General features: G+C 33.3%; 2 protein-coding genes across 6 annotated transcripts; one reads left to right on the plus strand and one right to left on the minus strand.

Moving 5' to 3' along the window:
- Positions 1 to 15,132: 15,132 nt before the first annotated feature.
- LOC115949619 (40S ribosomal protein S18-like) lies at positions 15,133 to 17,491 on the minus strand. The gene is made up of 4 exons (XM_031066895.1): positions 17,369 to 17,491; positions 17,088 to 17,248; positions 16,155 to 16,343; positions 15,133 to 15,474 (listed from the first exon to the last, which is right to left on the minus strand). Exons 1-4 carry the CDS (start codon positions 17,369 to 17,371, stop codon positions 15,369 to 15,371), a joined length of 459 nt encoding a protein of 152 aa, XP_030922755.1. The 5' UTR covers positions 17,372 to 17,491; the 3' UTR covers positions 15,133 to 15,368.
- A 1,502-nt stretch (positions 17,492 to 18,993) lies between these two features.
- LOC115994837 (photosystem II D1 precursor processing protein PSB27-H2, chloroplastic) lies at positions 18,994 to 21,534 on the plus strand. Of its 5 annotated transcripts, none has more exons than XM_031119119.1 (5): positions 19,027 to 19,094; positions 19,731 to 19,801; positions 19,872 to 20,039; positions 20,595 to 21,007; positions 21,109 to 21,517. In XM_031119119.1, exons 3-5 carry the CDS (start codon positions 19,958 to 19,960, stop codon positions 21,244 to 21,246), a joined length of 633 nt encoding a protein of 210 aa, XP_030974979.1. In that variant the 5' UTR covers positions 19,027 to 19,094; positions 19,731 to 19,801; positions 19,872 to 19,957; the 3' UTR covers positions 21,247 to 21,517. The 5 variants fall into 5 exon arrangements, with proteins under 5 accessions (XP_030974977.1, XP_030974981.1, XP_030974979.1 ...); XM_031119118.1 differs by having other exon boundaries at positions 19,731 to 19,772; XM_031119117.1 differs by lacking the exon at positions 19,731 to 19,801 and having other exon boundaries at positions 18,994 to 19,094; positions 21,109 to 21,534.
- Positions 21,535 to 21,969: the final 435 nt, after the last annotated feature.

A 21,969-nucleotide genomic window follows, 5' to 3' on the forward strand; every position in this document is an offset into this window, starting at 1 on the left:
TGAAGCGTGGGGCCAAATCTTTTTTTTTTTTTTTTTTTTATAGCTAATTTGGAACAAACAATAGTGTAGATTAGATCTTGGAGTGTGGAATCGGTGGATTGAAGTTCATCTCAACCGTTCATTCATTACCAAACAAATCAAGCTCAAACTTAGATTTATGCATGATTATTACACCGGTTAAACTCGAGGGAAATGCTATGTCCATAATATTTTTATAATATTTTCACAAAAAAATTCTAAATAGTTGGTTGTTACGGATAGATAAAAAAATAATTTAAATTTTGAATTCAAATTAGAACCAATAACAATTTTACACTTATAATTTGTTGTAAAAATGATGTAGACATAACACCTCTCTAAACTCAAACATAATAATATGTATTTATGAACATGAAAACTGGATTTAATTATAAATAGGTTCATATAATAATTAATTATTATTTGTAGTTTATTAATTATATTCCATTTGTTTTAACAATTTATAAATTTGTGAATGGGTAAAATATTGTAATCGAGGTTTTATTATATGTAGGAAAAAATTAATTAATTAATTAATCAAGTACCGCACAAATAAGATTAAACTTGCGTGACGAAGAAAATGAACAAATGGTTGAACATATAATCTTGTTTGGTGATGCACTCAAACACGTCATGTTCAAAATAAAATTAAATGAACAAGCCTAAACTTTATATAACTCGACTTGGCTCTTCTCATTTATAGCCTTAGCTCTACTCTCTTCAGGATCTGAGCCAAGACTTATAGTTAGGGCGACAACTTTGCTGCTAGGCCACTAAGGTGTTTTTTTTTTTTTTTGAGACTTTGATGTGTGTTATGGGTCAGAACAATTATTTTGTTTGAAATTTTTTAAAAGGTTGGGTTGTTTATTTTAGGTAAAATTGGTTGATTAGACTTTTTTTTTTTTAAACTTTACTATTGATAATTTTTATTGTTGGGCTAACTTTTTTGGGCTTGCATTTTAAAAAAAATTTAATTTATAGATTTTTTTATGGTCTTTAAAAGAAGAAAATGCTAGAGTTACAATTTTTTTTTCAAACTACTGATGTAATGAATGGTCATTAGTAAGTAAAAAAAGTGGTGGGCCTAGATGCGAATTAATAAAAATTTGCTACCTTAAATAGTTTGTAAAAAAATTTGTGGCTATAACATCACTCTTAGAAAGAATTAATGATATTATTAAGGGGCCAAAGTGTAATTTTATATAACAAAATTGCTAAAATTAATACCTAATATATATTCTAATATTTTTAAAAATAAATTTGGGGTGCAACTTCAAGGGCTACGTAGGTCCCTAACTCTCTTATTGTGAATTAGGAGACTTGAGTTTCAACCATATGTATGCCAACAACTAATTAGTGTCTTTATTTAATAGTATACAACAATCATCATATTATAAAGTTGATGTTGTATGTTTCAAATCATATTTTATATATATACACAACCATGGAACTGGATGAGTTGAGATGGTTTTGATTAGATGCAAATTGGATCAATTTGGATATTGGATTTATTTAACATAGCCCGCTTGTAGTTCACCTTAACAAGGCATACCTTGTCACATTAGCTCTTGTAATTCAAGTATTTTAGTACAACAGTGAGTTTGGGACTTTTGGACTCTAGTATCTCTAACAGAGCAAATGCCTAATAAATCTATACGCAAACAAAAAACAATAAAGATTTATTTGATTTAGATCTTGAGCCTACAATCTCAATCTCTCTTGTACTTGCAAGGAGATGAGGTTTTATTTCATTTAGGTCTTATTGGCCATATTGTTATTGGTATTGTACGAAGTACCAGCACTTGTCGTTGTTTTTAAGGAATTAGTAAACTAGATCAATGAATCCTTAATTGATTTTAAGGATTAAATTAACTAGACTAACCAATTGGATGTTTATCAAAAAAAACCAATCAACTGGATTAGTATCTTCTTGGATACTAAATAGAGTGGAAGTGACTTAGGAAGATGATTAGAATGCTAGAATACGATGGAGATTCATGCTAGAATAGGATGTTTGTGGTCATAATTTAGGCAAAAGTAACCAATTTACTCCAATGACTAATTATGGAATGTCCATTTTTCTTCATGGAGGAGAAATCATAAGTTTTTTTTTTTTTTTTTGAGAGGGAATAACTTGGATTTTCATTAAAAAAATTAGCCGTAATCAGCTTCAAGTACAGGCAAAAGGTGTGGAGGAACATTTGGAGAAATCATAAGTTGGTAAATAGTTGTACCTATCAAAAAAGAATTGGTAAAAACTAAAAATTTTATTTTCTTAATTGATTATTGTGTTAACTGTAGGCTTCTCTTTATTTCTATCTCTTGTGGGAGGATGAAGTTTCACTTGGGTCGCAGTCCATTGTGAAATTCACTCTTTCTATATCACACCTATTCTATCTAAACTTACACATCCTCCTTTCTAAAAATTTTAGGCGTAAATACACTTTTCGTCTCTACATTTTGACTTGATTCTCATTTTGGTCTATACTTTTTATTTTCACCACATTTAGTCCCTATTTAGAAAAACACCATCCATTTTAGTCCTTTCCATCAGTGCCCTAATGGCAAAATCCTACGTGGCAAACGGCACCATTAAAATAATGATAAAAATTTTATTTTGACATTAAAAAATGCCACATTAGCATATAAAAAAATTATTTATTAATTTTAACTAAATAAAAAAAATTAAAATAGAACTAAAAATCAAAATTCACATGAATTAAGATCTAAAATTATCTTGAACAAGAACATCAACCCAGATTTAAGAATTCAAAATTAAGAACCAAAAATCACAAATAACTCAGAAAATAGGAACACAAAATTAAACATTAGATCCATAAAACCCACTATCTCATGATCCCCAATCTCCACAAACCCTAACCTTTCAAATTGAAGACCCAAAACCCATTCAATGATCAAACCCCAGCAATCCAAAACAACAGTCCTAAACCAATCTCACTCTTCTCTCCCAAGACCACCACCACCACCGACTCTCACTTCCAAATCTTCTCTCATCGAGCCCCAAAGCGAAACAAGAAGAACACCCATAAGCGCCAAATCACTCTTGTAAAGTCCCAGAAGAAATTCAAAATCCTAATCGAAATCCTCAACCCGATTCCCTTTTTGACCTCTAAAACTCTAGACTTTTTGAGCCACAAGAAGCTTCGAAGGTGCCTCGGTTTGTGGTATTTTGTTCATATTGAGATAGGTCTCTTCATACCAACATTCTTGCTCAGCTCATTGCCAATTACAGTTCCCAGGGTCTTTGTAGTTATGTTGAGTCTGTTCGTGTTAATCTCAACCTAACTCAATCCTTCTTCTAGAAAGAGAAATTAGAGAGAGAGAGAGAGAGAGATCCCGTTGGACTTTCTTCTCTTGCTTTGTTCCATGAGTCAAGGCATAATTGTTCCCATTTCGTTTTTTCTTTTTCTTTTTCTCTGTCTCTTTGCGTTTATTTATTTTCTTTCTTCTTCCTCACTGTGAACCCCTCATATACAACATAAGAATTCTCTCTTTCAATTTAGCTTTCAAATTATTTTTTTAGATATTAATTATTTTTTTTAATTTTTCTGGATTCTGTGGAGTAGAAGAATCTGGTGGGTGATTTCAAATTTGTCTTTTAGAGCTTATCGAATATGGGGTTTGTTGCTTGGATTGAACCAAGAAAAAGGGTATGTTCTCCTGCTTTTGAATCTCAGCTCTATTGGGGTTTGATATTTTGTTGCTTTTGCTAGGGGTTCATGTGTTGTTCTATATGCTTAGATCCCTGTTAATAGTTCGGGACAGATTGTTTTGAGCTTGGAATATTACTCTTGTTCTTATTTAATTCCATGTTCATGTTTATTCTGATGTAGATCTTATGTTTAATTTTGTGTTCTTATTTTTTGAGTTATTTGTGATTTTGGGTTTTAATTTTGAGATCTTAAATCTGAGTTGGTGTTCTTTGTGTTCTTGTTCAAGATACTTTTAAACTTAATTCATGTGAATTTTGATTTTTAATTCTGTTTTATTTTTTCATTTAGTTAAAATTAGTAAATTAATTTTTTAAATTTATATGCCGATGTGGCATTTTTTAATGTCAAAATAAAATTTTTTATAATTATTTTAATAGTGTTGTTTGCCACATAGGATTTTGCCGTTAGGACATTGACGGAAAGGACTAAATGGATGGCGGTTTTCTAAATAGGGACTAAATGTGGTAAAAATAAAAAGTAGAGACAAAAATGGGAATCAGGTCAAAATGTAGGAACGAAAAGTGCATTTACGCCAAATTTTTATTTTGCAGAGTGAATGATGTAAAATTTTTTGTTTTATAGAGTGTATGATGTAAGGTAGAGGTAACTAAACCCAAAACCAACACACAAGGGAACACCACGCACTATAAAACAAGAGATCGAAGCAATAGATCCTAGGTTAAAACGATTTTATTACATGATAAAAAAAAATGAAAACCTAATATGATTGTATTCATATATACCAATTTTCCAAGCGGTCACACTGATAGTTTTAGCTGCCATTATTGAATTCCAAGTGATTGATTGATCAATACATTGGTGCTATGTTAGGAGTTTTTGTTTGGTTAAACTACGAGTCTTTATCTTTTAAACAATATTTTAAATTGATCCTTAACCTTTTAATTGTGTTGATTTGGTCTCTAACCTCTCAGTGTCATGTTAATTTAGTCTATATTTTTATCTCTTGATGGAAATTGTTGACATGGCAAACAGCTGGGAAAAAAAAAAGTTTATTACCATATTAATGAAAGCTAATTCGATATGGCACTAAAAGGTTAGAGACCAAATTGACACAGTTGAAATGTTAGAGACTAAATTGAAATATAGTATAAAGTATAGGCACCAAATATGTAGTTTATGCTGTAGGAAAGCGCCTCCGGATAGCATTCCCACCTTAATATTGATTGTAAAAATATTATAACTATAGAAAGATCTACAAGAAATAAATAATAGGAATGAAGCAAACCCAAAATCTAAAAATAAACAAACACACACAAACAAAAGAACACCAAGTATTTACATGGTTCGGATTTTGGCCTACGTCCACGGGCAATGATGAAGAAATTCCACTAATCAAATATGGAGATATACAAGTTGGTGTATCAGCATTCTCACATACACCCAATCCCCAATACACCCAATAGCTCTCTCACAAATATAAGGAATAGAGAAAACCTTGCATCTTGTTCTAAACTAGAGAACTCTTACAATAATATGTAGAAGCCAAACTCTCTATTTCACTCTACAATTCTCTCTATTTTATGCTTTTTTCCATCTCTACAATTGCCGCAACACCTCTCCTTATATAGGATATTCAAGTCGGCAAAGATGAGTCCTTCAAGCAATAGAATTGTATTACATGCAACTTCTTTATTTCCACGTGCAAGGTACTACTCCAAGCAAAGACAAATTACTTTAAGTAGAACTCTATATCTCAAGTATATCTACTTTGCTACTATTCTAAACCAGTCAATATACATTGAGCACGTGAGGTCCAAAACATCAATTCCAAGTTGGACTTGGATATCTAAGGCTAGTGAGGATGAAATTTCAAGTAAAACCTATTTTTCATAAGCCCAAAAGGTGAAGCCCATCCTTAAAATGCAAAAGGTGAAAATCACTCAATCCCTCACTCTACATTGGCCCATTGTCTATTTCTGCACTGATAAGAACTCTATGATTCTGACTTGGCACTCATAAGAACTCTGTGATTCAGACATTGATAAGCTCTCAAACAATGACTATAAAGAAAATTTTTGGAAAGGAGACAGCAAAAGGCGTATGAGTTACTTGAGAGAGCTGAAGTGAGGAGCAAGGCAATGGTTGATTCTTTCTTGAAACAGAGAGAGAAGTTGAAGAAGCTTCAATTGGAGTTCATTGTGGCTGGATTTGGGTTGTTGGCGCTTGGATGGTATGACGTATACCAATCCAGTGTAAGCTTTGGTCATGTAGAATTCGTGGTGGTGGATATCCAGCGTTAGGTGCATGGTATTCACTCTAATGTTGGTGGATTGAAGTCAACTATTTCGACTTCTTTTGATCAACTTCAAGCTACTTCCGATGTGTTTTGCTGGAAGATGGTCGAGCTTGAAGCTTCTGTAGCAGTGGCTGATATGCATCAAGAAGCTGAGTATTGGCAGATCTTGTCTTTGGTTGTTAGGTCTGATGTTAGGTATAGTCGGCCTGACACCATTCCGAAGAAGAAGTTTGGGTTTCTTGATTGACTTTGGACTATACTAGGGTCTGAAGAAGCAATGCAAGGCAATGGTTGATTCTTTCTTGAAACAGAGAGAGAAGTTGAAGAAGCTTCAATTGGAGTTCATTGTGGCTGGATTTGGGTTGTTGGCGCTTGGATGGTATGACGTATACCAATCCAGTGTAAGCTTTGGTCATGTAGAATTCGTGGTGGTGGATATCCAGCGTTAGGTGCATGGTATTCACTCTAATGTTGGTGGATTGAAGTCAACTATTTCGACTTCTTTTGATCAACTTCAAGCTACTTCCGATGTGTTTTGCTGGAAGATGGTCGAGCTTGAAACTTCTGTAGCAGTGGCTGATATGCATCAAGAAGCTGAGTATTGGCAGATCTTGTCTTTGGTTGTTAGGTCTGATGTTAGGTATAGTCGGCCTGACACCATTCCGAAGAAGAAGTTTGGGTTTCTTGATTGACTTCGGACTATACTAGGGTCAGAAGAAGAAATTTGGGTTTCATGATTGACTTTGGTCTATACAAGGGCTTGTAAAAAAAAAAAAATTGATAGAATTTATACTTTAGGTTGAGTAAGTTTTCTATTAACTTCTTGTGTCTTCTAATATATTTAGGATATCTAAGGCTGGTGGGAATTCAATCTTTTACACATAACCTTCTATGAAAACTACTCTTAAAACAATTAGGAAATAGTGTTGCACTTGAAATAGGAAATCAAGGCTTGCATGCCACTCCAAACCAATCATGGTTTAAGTTGAATTCAAGCCATCGACTTCGTAGTTTAACCAAATAAAAACTGAAATATAGACACCAAATACATAGTTTAACCAAAGTATAGCCACCAAATACATAATTTAACCAAAGTATAGGCACCAAATACTTGGATACTAAAAAGAGTAGAACTGACTTAAAAAGATGATTAGAATGCTAAAATACGAGGAGATTCATAACTAACATGCTTGATCATGGCTTATTCTTGTTAATCTTAGAAAGAGCTAACTGATTGTCTAATTACATTAATTTATAAATGGCATTATTCCTTCCCCTCCTCTAATTAATATACTCATAATAAGAGTAACATAAAATCGATAAAACTTCATAGACTTGCTCCATCTTGAGAGAAAGTATTGAGGAAGATCACGTCTGAATGAGAAAGCTACAAGTTGTTTAGTACTAAATGTAATATATAGAACTTTGCTACATGTAGTTTAATATTTGTTGTTACCCTAGTTGTCATGTGCTGAGCATGTGTTGCTTAAGTTTGTTAGAGCAGTGGTTATATCAGTTAAGCTAGCTTACTGAGCTTGTTAGTTTTACTATGTATATAAGCTTAAGATTTTGTTATGCAATACAAGAGGTTAATCATTCTCTCATTTTTCTGTTTTTCTTCATTCTCTGTTTTCTCTCTCAACTATACACCATATTTTAAATTGGTCTATAACCTTTCAATTGTGTCAATTTGGTCCCTAACCTTTTAATACATTGTCAATCTAGTCTATATTGTTATCTCTTGATGAAAACTTCTGACGTGGCAAACAACCGGAAAAAAGAAAAAGAAAAAAAAGTTTATTACCACGTCTATGGAAGCTAATTCGATATGACACTAAAATGTTAGAGACCAAATTGACACAATTGAAATGTTAGGGACCAAATTGAAATATAGTGTAAAGTATAGGCAACAAATATGTAGTTTAATCAAATAAAAACCAAAGTATAGGCAACAAATACATAGTTTAACCAAAGTATAAGCACCAAAAACATAATTTAACCAAAGTATAGACACCAAATACTTGGATACTAAATAGAGTAGAAGTGACTTAGGAAGATGATTAGAATGCTAGAATACAATGGAGATTCATGACTAATATGCTTGATCATGGCTTATTCTTGTTAATCTTAGAAAGAGCTAACTGGTTGTCTAATTACATTAATTTATAAATGGTATTATTCCTTCCCCTCCTCTAATTAATATACTCATAATAAGAGTAACATAAAATTGATAAAACTCCATAGACTAAAAATATAAGCATACAATCAGGTATCAATCATCCAAAATAGTTGCAAGATCCGATACAATGCTTTTTGCCAGCAGCCCTAGTCTCTGCTTATCCCAGCTCTTTCCTTTTAGTTTAATGAAAATTAAAATTTATCAAAAAACCAAAAAAAAGTCTTAACACACCCTAATATAATACAAACCAAGGAGTTCTCAAAAACACACACCAAAAAAAGAAAAGAAAAAAAGAAGAACAACACCCTCATTCTAAAGTAGGGGGGCAAGTGTCCTCTGTCCAATAGAATGCGGTAGTCCAATATAATGATACCACATTGGAAGGGGGGTGTCCATCGTCCTATATACCACTGTAATGTGCAAATGGAAACTTGATTTTCCGTAATTATCAGCTTCTCCATCACTTCTCTCGATGAAGCGTCTAAAGAAAATCTAGCATCAAAGGCAAGGAAGACTCTTGTTGAACCTAATAAATAGTTCCCATTTTGATGGGTAAAAATTTTCGCCAATGCCTTGTGAAAAAAGGCTCTCAAAAGCTTGATCTTTTGCCTCTTCAAGAGACAAGCATCCAATCTCTCCATCTCTAAACTAACCTTAATCCTAAGGTATCTCCTCCAAACCAGCATCCTCTTCGCCATAACCCTAACCCCCTCCATGAGAGCTGAGAGAGATTTGTGAGAGAGTTTCTTGAGAGAGTTCTGGGTCAGTAAGAGTGGGAGATTCATGATGAGAGGAATGAGCATTAGCATGAACATGAGTGAGTTTGGTAAAGGCATAGCCCTGCCAAGCCCGATATTAGGGCCAGAGCTAGGCCTAGGCCCTCAACAAGTTTTATAAATTATTTATAAAAAAAAAAAAAAAAAACTAAAAATGCTTAATTTTCAAATAAAGAAAAAAATTTATTACATTCGAGAGATAAAATTGTTAGGGTGATGAGGACCTTAACGAGTAAAACAAGAATTAAAAAATTATTAGATTCAAGATATTATTCATGTCAAAGGGAAAAAAATATTAGGTACAAAAATTAATTCAACCTTCATAGATTTTTTTTTTTAATAAATTTTAAAAAACTAACTTAAGTTTAGATTTAAGGAGAATAAAAGGAAAATTATTGATTAATTTTAAAAATTAACAACCAAATCATGAAATAAAGTTTTCAAAAAGTTAAGATCTAAGGAAAAAAAAATGTTCATATCTAAGTAGAATAAAAGGCAAATTATTGAAAATTAACTAATAAATCATAATAAGAGTAACAAAAAGAGAGAGTTCATGGTCATTACTGCTCACTTTATCGATCACACTTGAATGTTGCAAAGTCAGATTTTAAGGTAATTCTTTGATCAATGAATGTTAAATTTATTAAACCATATAAATCATACCATATGTCATTGATCATAGTGTTTATTGAGTTATGTTATAATTATTCATATTATTTTTCTAGGTTTGTTTATGTTCCTTCTCCACACATGAAAGATGTTCTTGCTGATGTTCTTGCTGATGTCCTTGTTGATTGTCTTTTAGAGTGGAATATTAATAGGAAGTTGTCCACAATATCTATTGATAATTGTAGTACTAATGATGTCATGATAAGATTTCTCTTGAACAAGTTTGATACTAATTCTCTTATTTTGAGTGGGTATCTGTTGTATATAAGGTGTGTTGAACATATTTTGAATTTGATTGTTCAAGATGAGTTGTCTCTTATTGGTGATGGTATTGAAAAGATTCGTGATAGTGTAATTTATTGGATTGCATCACCAAAAATGAGGCAAAAATTTGATGAAAATGCACGTCAATTAATTGTTCAATGCACCAAAGAGTTAGTCTTAGATTGTAAGACACGTTAGAATTCATCTTACTTAATGCTTTCTACTGCATTAATTTATAAAGATGATTTCTCTCATTTGGCTAAACATGAAGCATCTTATACTTGTTTGCCACATGATTATGATTGGGAGGTAGCCAAAAATATTTGTGGGAGGTTGAAATTGTTTTATAGTGTGACTGAGTTATTCTCTATTCATAAGTACCCCACAATTAATATGTATTTTACTTTGGTGTGTGAATTGAAAATAGCATTGAATGAATGACGTTTGTCTTCAAATGAGATGATAAGTAGGATGGCAAAAAGCATGATTGCTAAATTTAATTCTTATTAGGCTAATGTTAATGTTGTTATGGTTGTTGCTGCCATCTTCGATCCAAGATATAAGATGAAGTTATTGGAGTTTTATTATCCTAACATTTATGGTAATAATTCTGATTTGGAGATTGAAAAAATTAAGAATCTTTATTATGAATTGCTTAATGAATATAGAGATGTAGATGAGTTCCCTGTAGATAATGAAGGAAGTTCTCAAATGCCTGCAAGTACTTCAAATGATGTGGCACAAATTAAACATTGGTTGAGTGGGGCATTTTCATTTTTTGATTTGTTTGTCAATAATAGTTCAAGTACTTCAAAGAAACATTGGAATGCTAGAATGGAATTTGATCATTTCATTAATGAAAGAGTGTTGAAAATGAATGAGGACTTCGATATTTTGCATGGTGGGAAAGTAATGGTCTCAAGTATCCTACTTTATGAAGGATTGTAAGGGATATTTTATAGTCATTCCTGTCACAATTGTTACTTCAGAATCTGCCTTTAGTACTAGTGGGAGACTGTTAAGTCCACACCGTAGTCGGCTTCATCCCAAGATTATAGAGGCAATGCTGTGTGCTCAAAATTGTTATGGAGTGAAATCAAAGGTTAACAATTGTATAATTTGTATTTATAAAATGAAATCAAAATTGTATTTTTATATTTGCTAGTTATAATTTGATGAAGTTTATTCCATTTTTTAATTCATTGTTGTCGTAGGTTCTTCAACTATACCAGGAGATTGTACACTGCAATAAATTCTTGATGATGAGGAGCTTGATGAAGAGGATGGGAGTTGTGTCACAGCTGTAGAGGATTAAACTTGTTGTATTAATTTAGTAGCTTTTTAATTTCTTGGACTTGTTGGATTAACTTGTTGGTTTGTAATTATCCTAAACTTATGGGATTTATTTTGTAGCCTTTTAATTTCTTGGACTTGTTGGATTAACTTCTTGGACTTATCTCTTGGACTTGTTGGATTTATTTTATTTTTATGTTTAGCAGGTGATTTTAGCTATGATTTATTGATTTATAGATTTATAATTAACAGGTGATTTATTGATTTATGATTAATAGGTTGTAATGGTCCTATGATTTGGCATTTGAGCCACTCTTTGTGAGCTTGAATCTGGGCAAAAATGATTTTTTTTTCTTGTTTGGGCCGTGGTATAGGCTTCAATTTAATCCTTTTTTATTGGGCCACAATTGGGCCCAAATCCGACGGGGTGAGTTTGAGCGGGCATAAAAAAAATTTGTTTATTAAACGGGTTAGGTTCGGGTGTTGGGTATGGACCTGCGGGACGGGTTCAAGCATAAAGAAACCCGCCCCAAACCCGACCCGTTGCCATTCCTAGCATCATATATGGAATTAGCATATACTTTTGTTTCTTAGGTCATCGATCTTCATGTTTCTGACTTTTATTATCAAAACTTTGCTTCCATATGGTGCTGATTTCTGTTACCTTGGTAAATGTGAAAAATCAATAAAAGGTCCTTACTATTACATGCTAATGGCAACATTTTTGGAACAGGCTACGTAGAATTGAACACGTAATTCACATTAGAGGAGGGTCATCTAAGTCTATGACAATTGGGGAGATGGCTAAGGAATTTAGGTATGTCTTCTTTTGTTGTAGTTTATGTATTTATTTTTAAAAATTCTCATAGTAGACCACTCATATGCTTCTCTATCCCTGATAAAAGTTGCAACACTATAACCTCTCTGCTGTGGGAAAATATTCTTGCAGAAATTGATACTTTGTTTTCAAAACTCAATTACATCATTTTAGTAAATCTAACATCATGATTTGAACCTAAGACAAAGCAAATGGAATATTTTTCTCTTAAGAATTAAAATTTCTGTTATATAAAAAATAAAAAGTGATATTCTGTTAAAAAATGAGTAACTTTAACTCAAAGCATGTATTTAAGAATCAAACAAATTACTTATCAAAAAAAGAAATCGATACCTTGTTTTGCTTTGATTTTTTGGCTAGGCTTTGTAGTAATGTTTGGTTTAAACAGATCTTGTGTTCTAATGGGCATCATATGAGTATGATTCCACCTTTCCAATCTGAGTAGATTTGATTTAAAAAAAAAAAAAAATGATTTAGTATTATAACCCATGAGATTTTGTTTGATTCTTAAAGACACACAATTAATGTAGCAATTTGCCAACACGAGGGATTGAGCTTATTTTGTGTAAATGCTGCTTATATATTCTCACCCATTCTCCTGTTTTTTCCATGTAACATATTTATTTGGATCATGTAACATATTTATTTGGATCTCAGGGATTTTAGAGATATGTGGAATGACTTGGCTGAACCTCTGGGAGGGAATGTGAAGACAAAGTAGCAATATTCACTACTTGGACTACTTTGGTCGATAATATCAAACTTAAATGGTCTAAATCATATGGTAAATGTTTGCGAATGTACATTGAATGATAACATAATTCTAAGTAAAGACCAACGAGTATTATTTTAATTAACCCATTTTCACTCCTAAATCTCTATTATTGCTCTTTCTTTTTTTTATTATCTATTTGGTGACTTTAAATGACTTCATTAACTGGTACCTATTGAGTTAGTTGGAATCTATTGAGTTAGTTGGTTAATTAACAGGAAACCAATTATTGATTATCAGCTAAGGCTGTGTTTGTTTTGGGTGTAAATGATTTCCGGAAAATATTTTATACCCAGCAGCGTGTTTGGGTGCACATGTAAAATAAAGTTTTCCGGAAAATCTTAAACTTTGATCGTAAAATAAGCCATTTCACTCGGAAAATCATTTACGCTTCTGTTTTACCTTTAAATGATTTCTGGACTCACAGACACCTAAAGAGAGAGAGAGAGAAAAAGCAAGAAGAGAGAGAGAGTAGAGAGAGTGAGCTAGAAGAGAGAGCACAGGTGGCCACCCAACCAAGTTTCGGCCAGCCTAGATCGTGCCACCCCCACCACCCAAATCATGCCGCCTTACTGCCCAAATCACGCACCGGCCAAGCTTTTTTTTTTTTTTTTTACCTCAACTCTTCTTCTCCCCCGCTGATCACTAACCATGCACCAACGAGTACAGGTTAAGCTTCAATCTTGACAACCGACTGCAAGCCGTGGTCTACCAGGCTCTCCAATGCACTGGCCAATTTGGCTGCCACCACCGATCGTCGATTTGGCCGCCACCAACCACTAGCCCACTCCACTCCACCCCCAAACCCACCCGATCTGGTCGCCGCTGCCTTTGATCCTCTCTTTCCCGATCTATCTCTCTTTCCCCCAGTCTCTCACTCTTTCTTCCTCCTTTCACCGAATTTGTGAATTAAAGATGTTTTTATTTTGATATTTGGTTGTGTTAAGTGTTTATTTTGAATTTTTCTGTTATAAAATCTGTTTGGAAGTTGAGAAAATGTGAAAAATTTATAGGAAAATAGCATTTTCAAAATGTTTCCAAACACCAGAAATCCTTTTCTGGACTATTATCCATTGTAGAACCAAACACTCGGATTTCATTTTCCTTATAGGAATTCACTTTCCCCTACATTTATTTTACACTCGAAATTCGATTTACATTGAACCAAACGCTGCCTAAGTTGACTTAATTTGGGTTAATTTAAACAATGCTAAGGGCATGTTTGGTAAACTGTAATAAACGTTGTAATGTAATAGCTATTCTTATGGTTTAGTTATTCTTTAGTTTGGTTATATTTTTATTACAAAAAATAATTATTCCTTATGAATAGCTATTTTCCAAAATGAGGAATAACTATTCCTCTTTAAAAGGTTGTATTAGCTATTTCTTAGTAAGTGCAATAATTTTAAAACTTAATATATTTCCAAGTAAACAAACTTTTCATATACATCTAATAATTATAAAAATAAAAAATCATAAAAAATAACACGTATCTCTCTTAAATTTAAAAATAACAATTTTTAAAAAAATATAATTGTATGAGTAAGAAATTTCCTAAAATAAATGTTAAGTTTTATTCTAATGTTATAACTTACAACCAAACTAATGAATAGATTTAGTTATTACATTACAACACATTTTATTCCTAATAATAAAGATTACAATTCCTGTCGTAATTCACATTCAGTGTACTAAACGTACCCTAAATCAAAACTTGAGGATAAATCAAAACTTGAGGATAATAATAGCAAAGTTCGGAGGATAATTTATGCAGCCCAAACTAATCTCTTAGAAACCTTCCCGAATTTGAGGATATGCTGAAATTTCAAATTGTCATCAGACTCGGGGCACTAATCACTACATGATTCATCAGCTAACCAGTTCACATAAAAGTTTTTGAGGATAGATTGTTGCATTTCCAATATTTTTATAAGTTAGTACTAGATTAGTTCTAAATATATGGGAAAAAGAGAGAAAAGTATTACTAAGAACAGAAAAGTCTACTAAAAATGAGTAGTCAATTTTTTTTCTTGGGGGATATCAGCGACCACCTTCACACTGTTCTTTATTCCTCCCTCCACAATACAAAATAGCTGCCATTTTATCACCAAGGCTGAATAAATCCTAGCATATAGCAATGGCAATTCTCATTATACAATCATCAATGTTGCACAAATGTGAAAAATCCCAGGCATCAGTAAACATATGCCACGCCTCATCTGCTGCTGTACATACTGCATGCATATTCAAACTACTGGCCACAGTACCTAAAGGCTAAAGTACCAGCATTGGGGCTTGTACACTAGTCAACAAACCATTAATCAGGAAGAATGAATAGGTAAAATGCAAAATGCATTGTCAACTTTAACTATTATATGAAATTATGAATAATTAATACCATCACACATACCAAAATCTCTCAAACAAGATCAATCAGTCTAAAGAACACATAAAGACAGCTAAATGATACTGCACGAGTCTGCCAAAAAGAAAAGTACAATACTAAACCCAAGATATTCTAAAAGGCCAAACAAAATTCGCAAACATCCCAAAAAGGGAGAAACAAACTCAACGCTTCTTTGAGACACCAACAGTCTTTCCACGGCGACCAGTTGTCTTAGTGTGCTGTCCACGCACTCGGAGACCCCAGTAGTGTCGCAGACCACGGTGGTTCCTAGGAACAAAAGTTATTGTTTACCAGTCAGAAAGAAATATTTGTGAAGAGATGAAAATACATGGCCATACAATGTACAAGGCATGCCAAAACACAAATCAGATGGTAAATTTCATCAGTTACGGCAGCAGTTTCTAGTGTAAAAATTAATTTGCAGTTGCTATGGGAACTAATTATTAAAACTAATGCCATACACAATGTCAAACAAGTTTACATGCTTATAAATGCTTCATTATATCAAAAGCTTCGAGGAGGCTAAACACTCATAAGTAACCTCATAAAAAGAAGAAGAAGAGTGAAAACAAGGAGAAGGGTAGCTGAACAGGCAGAGTCGTCATTAACTAATTTGAGTACTGGTATTCAATAATAACTGACTTAGAGCTCATCCATCCAATTTACAACCTGGCCAAGGAGATTTGACTCGTGCAGAAAACATTATATATATATATACATATATATCCGTTGGAACATTACAAATGCTGTGGGTCTTGAACCAATGACCTCACCATCCACAGAGAATTTATAAGGGGATGAGGTACCAGATGATCTAGAACTCATTGGCTAATTCAACATAAAAATTGAGACAAACTTTCAATCTTAAGGAAGACAAAGCTCACAACAACATGATGGGTAACAGATTATGTAAAGTTGGAAAAGAAAGAAAAGAAATAAGAGTATACCTGATCTTCTTCAAACGCTCAAGATCATCCCTTAGTTTCATGTCCAAAGCATTGGAGACAACCTGAGAATATTTACCATCCTTGTAATCCTTCTTCCTGTTCAGAAACCAATCAGGTATCTTGAACTGGCGAGGGTTTGCCACAATCACCATCAGGTTATCCAGCTCAGCGGCTGTCAACTCACCAGCTCTGTCGCAAACCATAAAACCAAATTTAACAAGCAACAAGCACATAAACTACATAACAGACAAGTTCCAAAACACCCTTTTTAAATGGCTACATTTCTTAAACCCACAATCTCACCCCCACCCATTCCCTAATGGGGGAGCAAGTGTAATTCAACCCGAAGCTCATTGGCTAAAAAAGGCCGTACCCGGCGCATAGGCATATCCTTACCCATTGGTTCTATACATGATTTCCTGCGACACGTCTCTCTCATTGGAAGGGAATTGCCATCACAACAAGGCCCAGCCTATTCATTGACTCGAGCGAGTTCCAAAATACAATTGTATCACTTACAGAATAACGCATGAGGGGGAACTAGGATTTGGAGTATGGTGTATGATAATAAAAAATTCATTCAAGTGAGTGCCCGTTTTGCATTGCTGTAGGAAATAGGCTTTATGGGAAGTGAATAATGTTATGTAATTTCTCATTTCTTCTATTTAATTGACAAATCCTTAGCTCTCTCTAAGAGCTAATAAAAACCCAAAATCCCTCTTCCCAATAGCTCAAATTCTACAATGACTTTTCCATGCTAAATTTCACAGAAACACACACCTTTAATACATAACCCAACAACCAAATACCCTAAATTTATAATATAAAAAAAAAACCCAAATTCCTAATCATTCAAAACCGAAATAGTATTCACACACATCAACAAGAAGGAAATAAATATTATAAAAAAGAAGAAGAAGAAAGAAACGGTACCGTTTGTTCATGTCGACGTCAGCTTTCTTGCAAACGAGATTGGCGAAACGGCGACCAATACCTTTGATGGAAGTGAGAGCGAACATGATCTTTTGTTTTCCATCAACGTTGGTGTTCAGAACACGCAATATGTGTTGGAAATCCTCGTTCGCTACAAGAGACTGCGCATTTCAAAAAAAAAAAAAAAATTAAGAACAAAAAATAGCATAACAGGTAATGGAAATTGAAGAAGAATAAGAGAGGCTTGTGAATCAGAGCGAGTTGATTTGAGTTTTACTTACCATGGTTAGGATTAGGGTTTTTGTTCTCTGAGCTCTCTCTGTTTCAGAGGGTTTGGAAAATGAGAGAGCGGAGGAGCGAGAGAGAAGAGTGGGGTTTGTAAAGATGGTATTTAAAGGTCTTCGGAGACAAAACCCTAGATGAAAGAGGGCTATTATAAAGTGTTCTTTTTCTATTTTTTTTTTAAAAACTTCATTTTAAACCCATTAAAACCTCAAATTTTAAATAAATAAAAAAATTGAAACTTCAACATATATATATGAATGAATCTCAAATTCTCAAATTCTCAATAAGCTCGGGTTTATTTTGTTACTTTTATAAGTATGAGGGTTTGATCTATTATTTTTGAAATTGTAGGATTTAATTTGTTGTTTTTAAAACCGTATAAGGTTTATTTATAATTTTTTTAATTATATGGTTCAAAACATACTTTTTTTCCCCTTTATAGAGATAAAATAGGGTGTGTATTCTATCCACCAATCTGATGAACTTGACCTAATAAATTGGGTTGGATAGTAATTTATTTAGAAATTTAAGTTAGGTTAAACTTTTTTTGTTTTTTTTTAATGATAATTTTACAATTACAAGAAGAGATTTAAATACTGAACATGAACATTTCTAACAAAAAAACTAAGAAGTACTAATATAAATACTACCAGACTCTTAGCAATTTAGGTCATATTCTAATTGGAAAAAAAATTTAATAAAAAAATTCTGACTAAAGTCACTATTTGAAGTATTAAAAATATATGTTTCTAAAAAACAATATTAAAAATATATGTATTTTATAATTTTAGGTTTATTTGTCTTGGATATGAGAATTTGTTAATTTGATTTATTTTGTATTTTGAGACTTTAATTTTGGTAAGATTAAAATATTAAACACAACTGTATAAATTATTAAATTGTAAAATGACTTAAATTATTGATTGAAAATCTGGTTTATTGGTTTTTGTTTTTGTTTTTTTTTTTTTATTTTAAAAAAACCCAATTTATTTATCTACCCAATAACTTGGATTGGGCTAGGGAGATTTCTTAATCTAAGAGCATTATTATTGGTGATGCTAAAAAGTCATATTACTATTTTTAGCACCACCAACTACAAAATTAAGCCTCTATTGGTGGAGTCAAAGTAAAAAATTATGGTTTTTCAGATATAGTGCACAGTAATCTTTATGTTTCTTTTTTTTTTTCTTTCTTTCTTTCTTCCTTTCTCTTGTTCATTCCTTTGCAAATCACTCTCCCTCACCCACCAACCCAAACCTCTCTTGCTCTCCCTCTTTTGTATTTTAAGATTTATTAGTTTTGGTAAAATTTAAATTATTAAACACAATACACAATTGTAAAATGGACGTAAATAATTGATTGAAAACCCCAATTTATTGGTTAAAAAAAAAAAAGCCCAAATTATTTGGTAGACTTGACAAAATGATCTGTACCCAATAAACAGGATTGGGTTAGAGATTTCACCTAAAGAGTAAAGACTAAAGAGGTTGGGTTGGGTTGAAATCAAATCCAATGCAACCCGGTCCATGTATACAAAATTTTTAGAGGTATTCCTGTAATTTAGTGTGGCGGAGAATGACTATTGGGCCCTTAATCTTTTTCCTGAAGTACTTCCTGTATCCCTCTGGATAAAAGCTTTTCAGCGCCAGAAACTCAGAAAGAAAGCCAAAAGGCAGAGATTGCAAAGATAAAGCCTTCGTGTGGTTAAGCAGCACACACCAGGTGAGCAATGGTGTATTTTCTCAAATACCCACTTAATTTTACCTCTTAATATTTCTATTTAGATATATGCAGAGTGCTTTTTGCTAATAAATAGTTGAACTATTTTGGTTTTGGGGACTATGTTGTTAAGGAACTTAAAGTTGTTATTTGTATGTGTTTTAATTCTGTAAAAGCATCAATATAAGCAGCACTCACCATTTTTCTTTCTTTGATATATGCATATAAGTGTATTTGTTTTTGCATATGTCATTGAAAAATGTAGATTAAACAGTGTACAACTGTTTGAAACTGCACCTATTCAAATTTTAGCTATGAGCTCGTTTAGATGAGTTTATTTATCCATCTGCTTATTTGTTTATTCCTTAGGTACAGCTTTTTAAGGTTAGGCTTACCTCTAGTGCTCTGGTCTATCCAGTGCACTAGAGTAGTGAATGGGATATGGGACTAACATATGCCAATTTTGATGTGTCGTGTCCATGTTGCGGCCAATGCTCCAATACATTAGATGCAAGCCTCGCCCAACTTTTTAAAGCCTCATTTTTTCCCTCTGTACAATTATATTTTATACAATAAAAAAAATAAGCGGATGAAAATAAAATCATTCAAATGAATATTTAGTCCTCCCTTTTTTCTTAGGTACAACTTTTTCAAATGACAACATATTCAATAAGCTGAAAAGTAAGCTGCAGGGCACTAAGAAAGAAAGGGTTGGTTATTGTTTTTTGAAATTTAAGTTTATGAGAAACATTGTTTGTAACTTATTTAGATGTTGTGAAGGTGAATTGGTGTAAACATGGGGTAGAGCATGATTCAAGGCCATTGCTGCTGTTCTGTAGAATGCGAGTTTTTATTATTAAACAAGGATGGAAGTTTTTCTTGCACCAAAGACTTGCCCCTCTGTACTGTCCAAAAGAATTAAGAACATATTGAAACCTGACAATGAGTGTAAGTGACATGATATCTATGTCTTTTCTCTTTAATTTCCTTTGGTTAGTAGCATGGATAGGGTCCAGGATGAAGTGAGCTCAGGGATTTTTCCTAAGTTGAAAGTATTTTAGGTGAAAGTTGAGAAGAAAATTTGTAATTGTTATTGGATCCTGCATTTTTCAACTTTAGATTTTATTCTTCCCAACGATTTTGTGACAGCATAACCCATGTCAGCTCTTCTTCGTTAAAGGTACGAGTATGAATGTTGTAGAAGAAGATGGTTCCAGATTCCATCTCTTACAATGTCGCTTGCACCATTTCTTCACTTACAAACCATATATTCCTGCATTACATATTCGCCAATCTGTCAATTTTTTTGGATAAGTGAGTGTTGCCCCCAATTGGGAAGGGAAGATTCAAACTAGTGGCCTTTGCTTCAGGAGGCATGGTCCCAACCAATTATACTACATTTACATATTTAGAACAAGAATTTCATAAGGTTCTGTCCTAATTTAGTCGTTTGTTCCTCATTATGTTGCTTTTCTGTCTTTGCTGTTTTCTGAAACAAAACAGATAAACTGCAACCAAGGTGTCATGTTGTGCTATCCTCTCAAGAAACTGCATCAAGTCGCCGGCATATTATAGTGTGCACTGGTGTGTCATTGGTCACCACACTGACCTTCAACTATGGCTTGACACCACCGGTTGTTTGGGCTGAAGAAAAGTCAAATGGCCAAGAGGAAGAGGATACAGGAGTTATAGGGGCCATCACATCACTATTTGATCCCAATGAGAAAACTAAGTCTGGTAAACTGTTGCCAAAGGCTTACTTGAAGTCAGCGAGAGAGTTTGTGAAGACACTGCGTGACTCCTTAAAGGAAGACCCAAAAGATATTGCTAAGTTTAGACGCACGGCAGATGCAGCAAAGGAGTCAATTCGAGAGTATTTGAGCAATTGGAGAGGACAACAAACTGTGGTTCAAGAGGTACTTTTGACTAAACTTTGAAGACTTAGAAAGCGTAAGGATTTGTCATGTTTTTGTTAGATGATAACTAATGAATACACAATTTGGTGCTTCACTTGTAGGAATCATATGTTGTGCTAGAGAAAGCTATTAGATCATTAGCCAGCTTCTACTCGAAGGCCGGCCCATCTGCTGCTTTGCCAGAAGAGGTTAAGTCCGAGATATTAGATGACCTGAATGCAGCTGAGGGGTCCTTGTAAGACATGAGCCTTTTTTTTTTTGGCCAGATGAATATGTAGTAAACAAGAACTGAAGGGTATCCAGAATTCTACTTTTAATAGTTTTTGTGTATTTATCTGTTCAAGCAAAATTATACTTATTTGCTATACTTGGTACTTCGACAAAATTTGTATGTGCTGCCTGCCAGGCACTCTTACAAATTTTCTTTGTTTTTCAATATGTTCTTTGGAAGCAGCAAAAACATGTAATTGTAGACATAATGACCATGGAAGGAAAGGAAGAGTTCAAGAATGTTAGATTGAGAAGGATAGCTGAAGTCTTTGTTACTTACTCTTCTTGGTCACCAGAATAAGGGTTAAATGGTGACCTCTATAAGGGAACGGTGCCCTCAAACTTTATATTTAACCCAAGCATATCTTCAAAGGTGACTAATTCCAAATTCCAATAAACCTGTAAGCTCTTGCTGCTAAGTTAGCCTCAAGGACTCCCAGGCTTTGATTTGCAGCAGATAAAGAAAATTTCCATAGTCACTCAATGGGTCGTCATACCCAATAGGGTGATAAATTAATCAAGCCCATGGTCCCAGAGGGACAACCAACACGGATAAGAAACAAACTCATGCCAAATACCACATCCAACATTCAAGGCTGTACAAACATCACCAAATTACCTATTAACTACAAAACCGGCAGGTTAGTCATAAAAATCCTGAAATGATCTTATAAAAGTTATAAGTTCTCTAG

Source organism: Quercus lobata, chromosome 6, assembly GCF_001633185.2.
Source record: "Quercus lobata isolate SW786 chromosome 6, ValleyOak3.0 Primary Assembly, whole genome shotgun sequence".
Lineage (NCBI taxonomy): Eukaryota > Viridiplantae > Streptophyta > Magnoliopsida > Fagales > Fagaceae > Quercus > Quercus lobata.

Bases quoted from the DNA above. Each gene is read 5' to 3' on its own strand.
- LOC115949619 (XM_031066895.1), bottom strand. The intron at 16,344-17,087 runs GTACCGTTTCTT...GGTTTGCGACAG, and splicing joins GACGTCGACATGAACAAACG to AGCTGGTGAGTTGACAGCCG. The intron at 15,475-16,154 runs GTATACTCTTAT...TTTTGTTCCTAG, and splicing joins GAGCGTTTGAAGAAGATCAG to GAACCACCGTGGTCTGCGAC.
- LOC115994837 (XM_031119117.1), top strand. From the start codon at position 19,958: ATGGAAGTTTTTCTTGCACCAAAGACTTGCCCCTCTGTACTGTCCAAA. The intron at 20,040-20,594 runs GTAAGTGACATG...GAAACAAAACAG, and splicing joins ATTGAAACCTGACAATGAGT to ATAAACTGCAACCAAGGTGT. The intron at 21,008-21,108 runs GTACTTTTGACT...CTTCACTTGTAG, and splicing joins AACAAACTGTGGTTCAAGAG to GAATCATATGTTGTGCTAGA.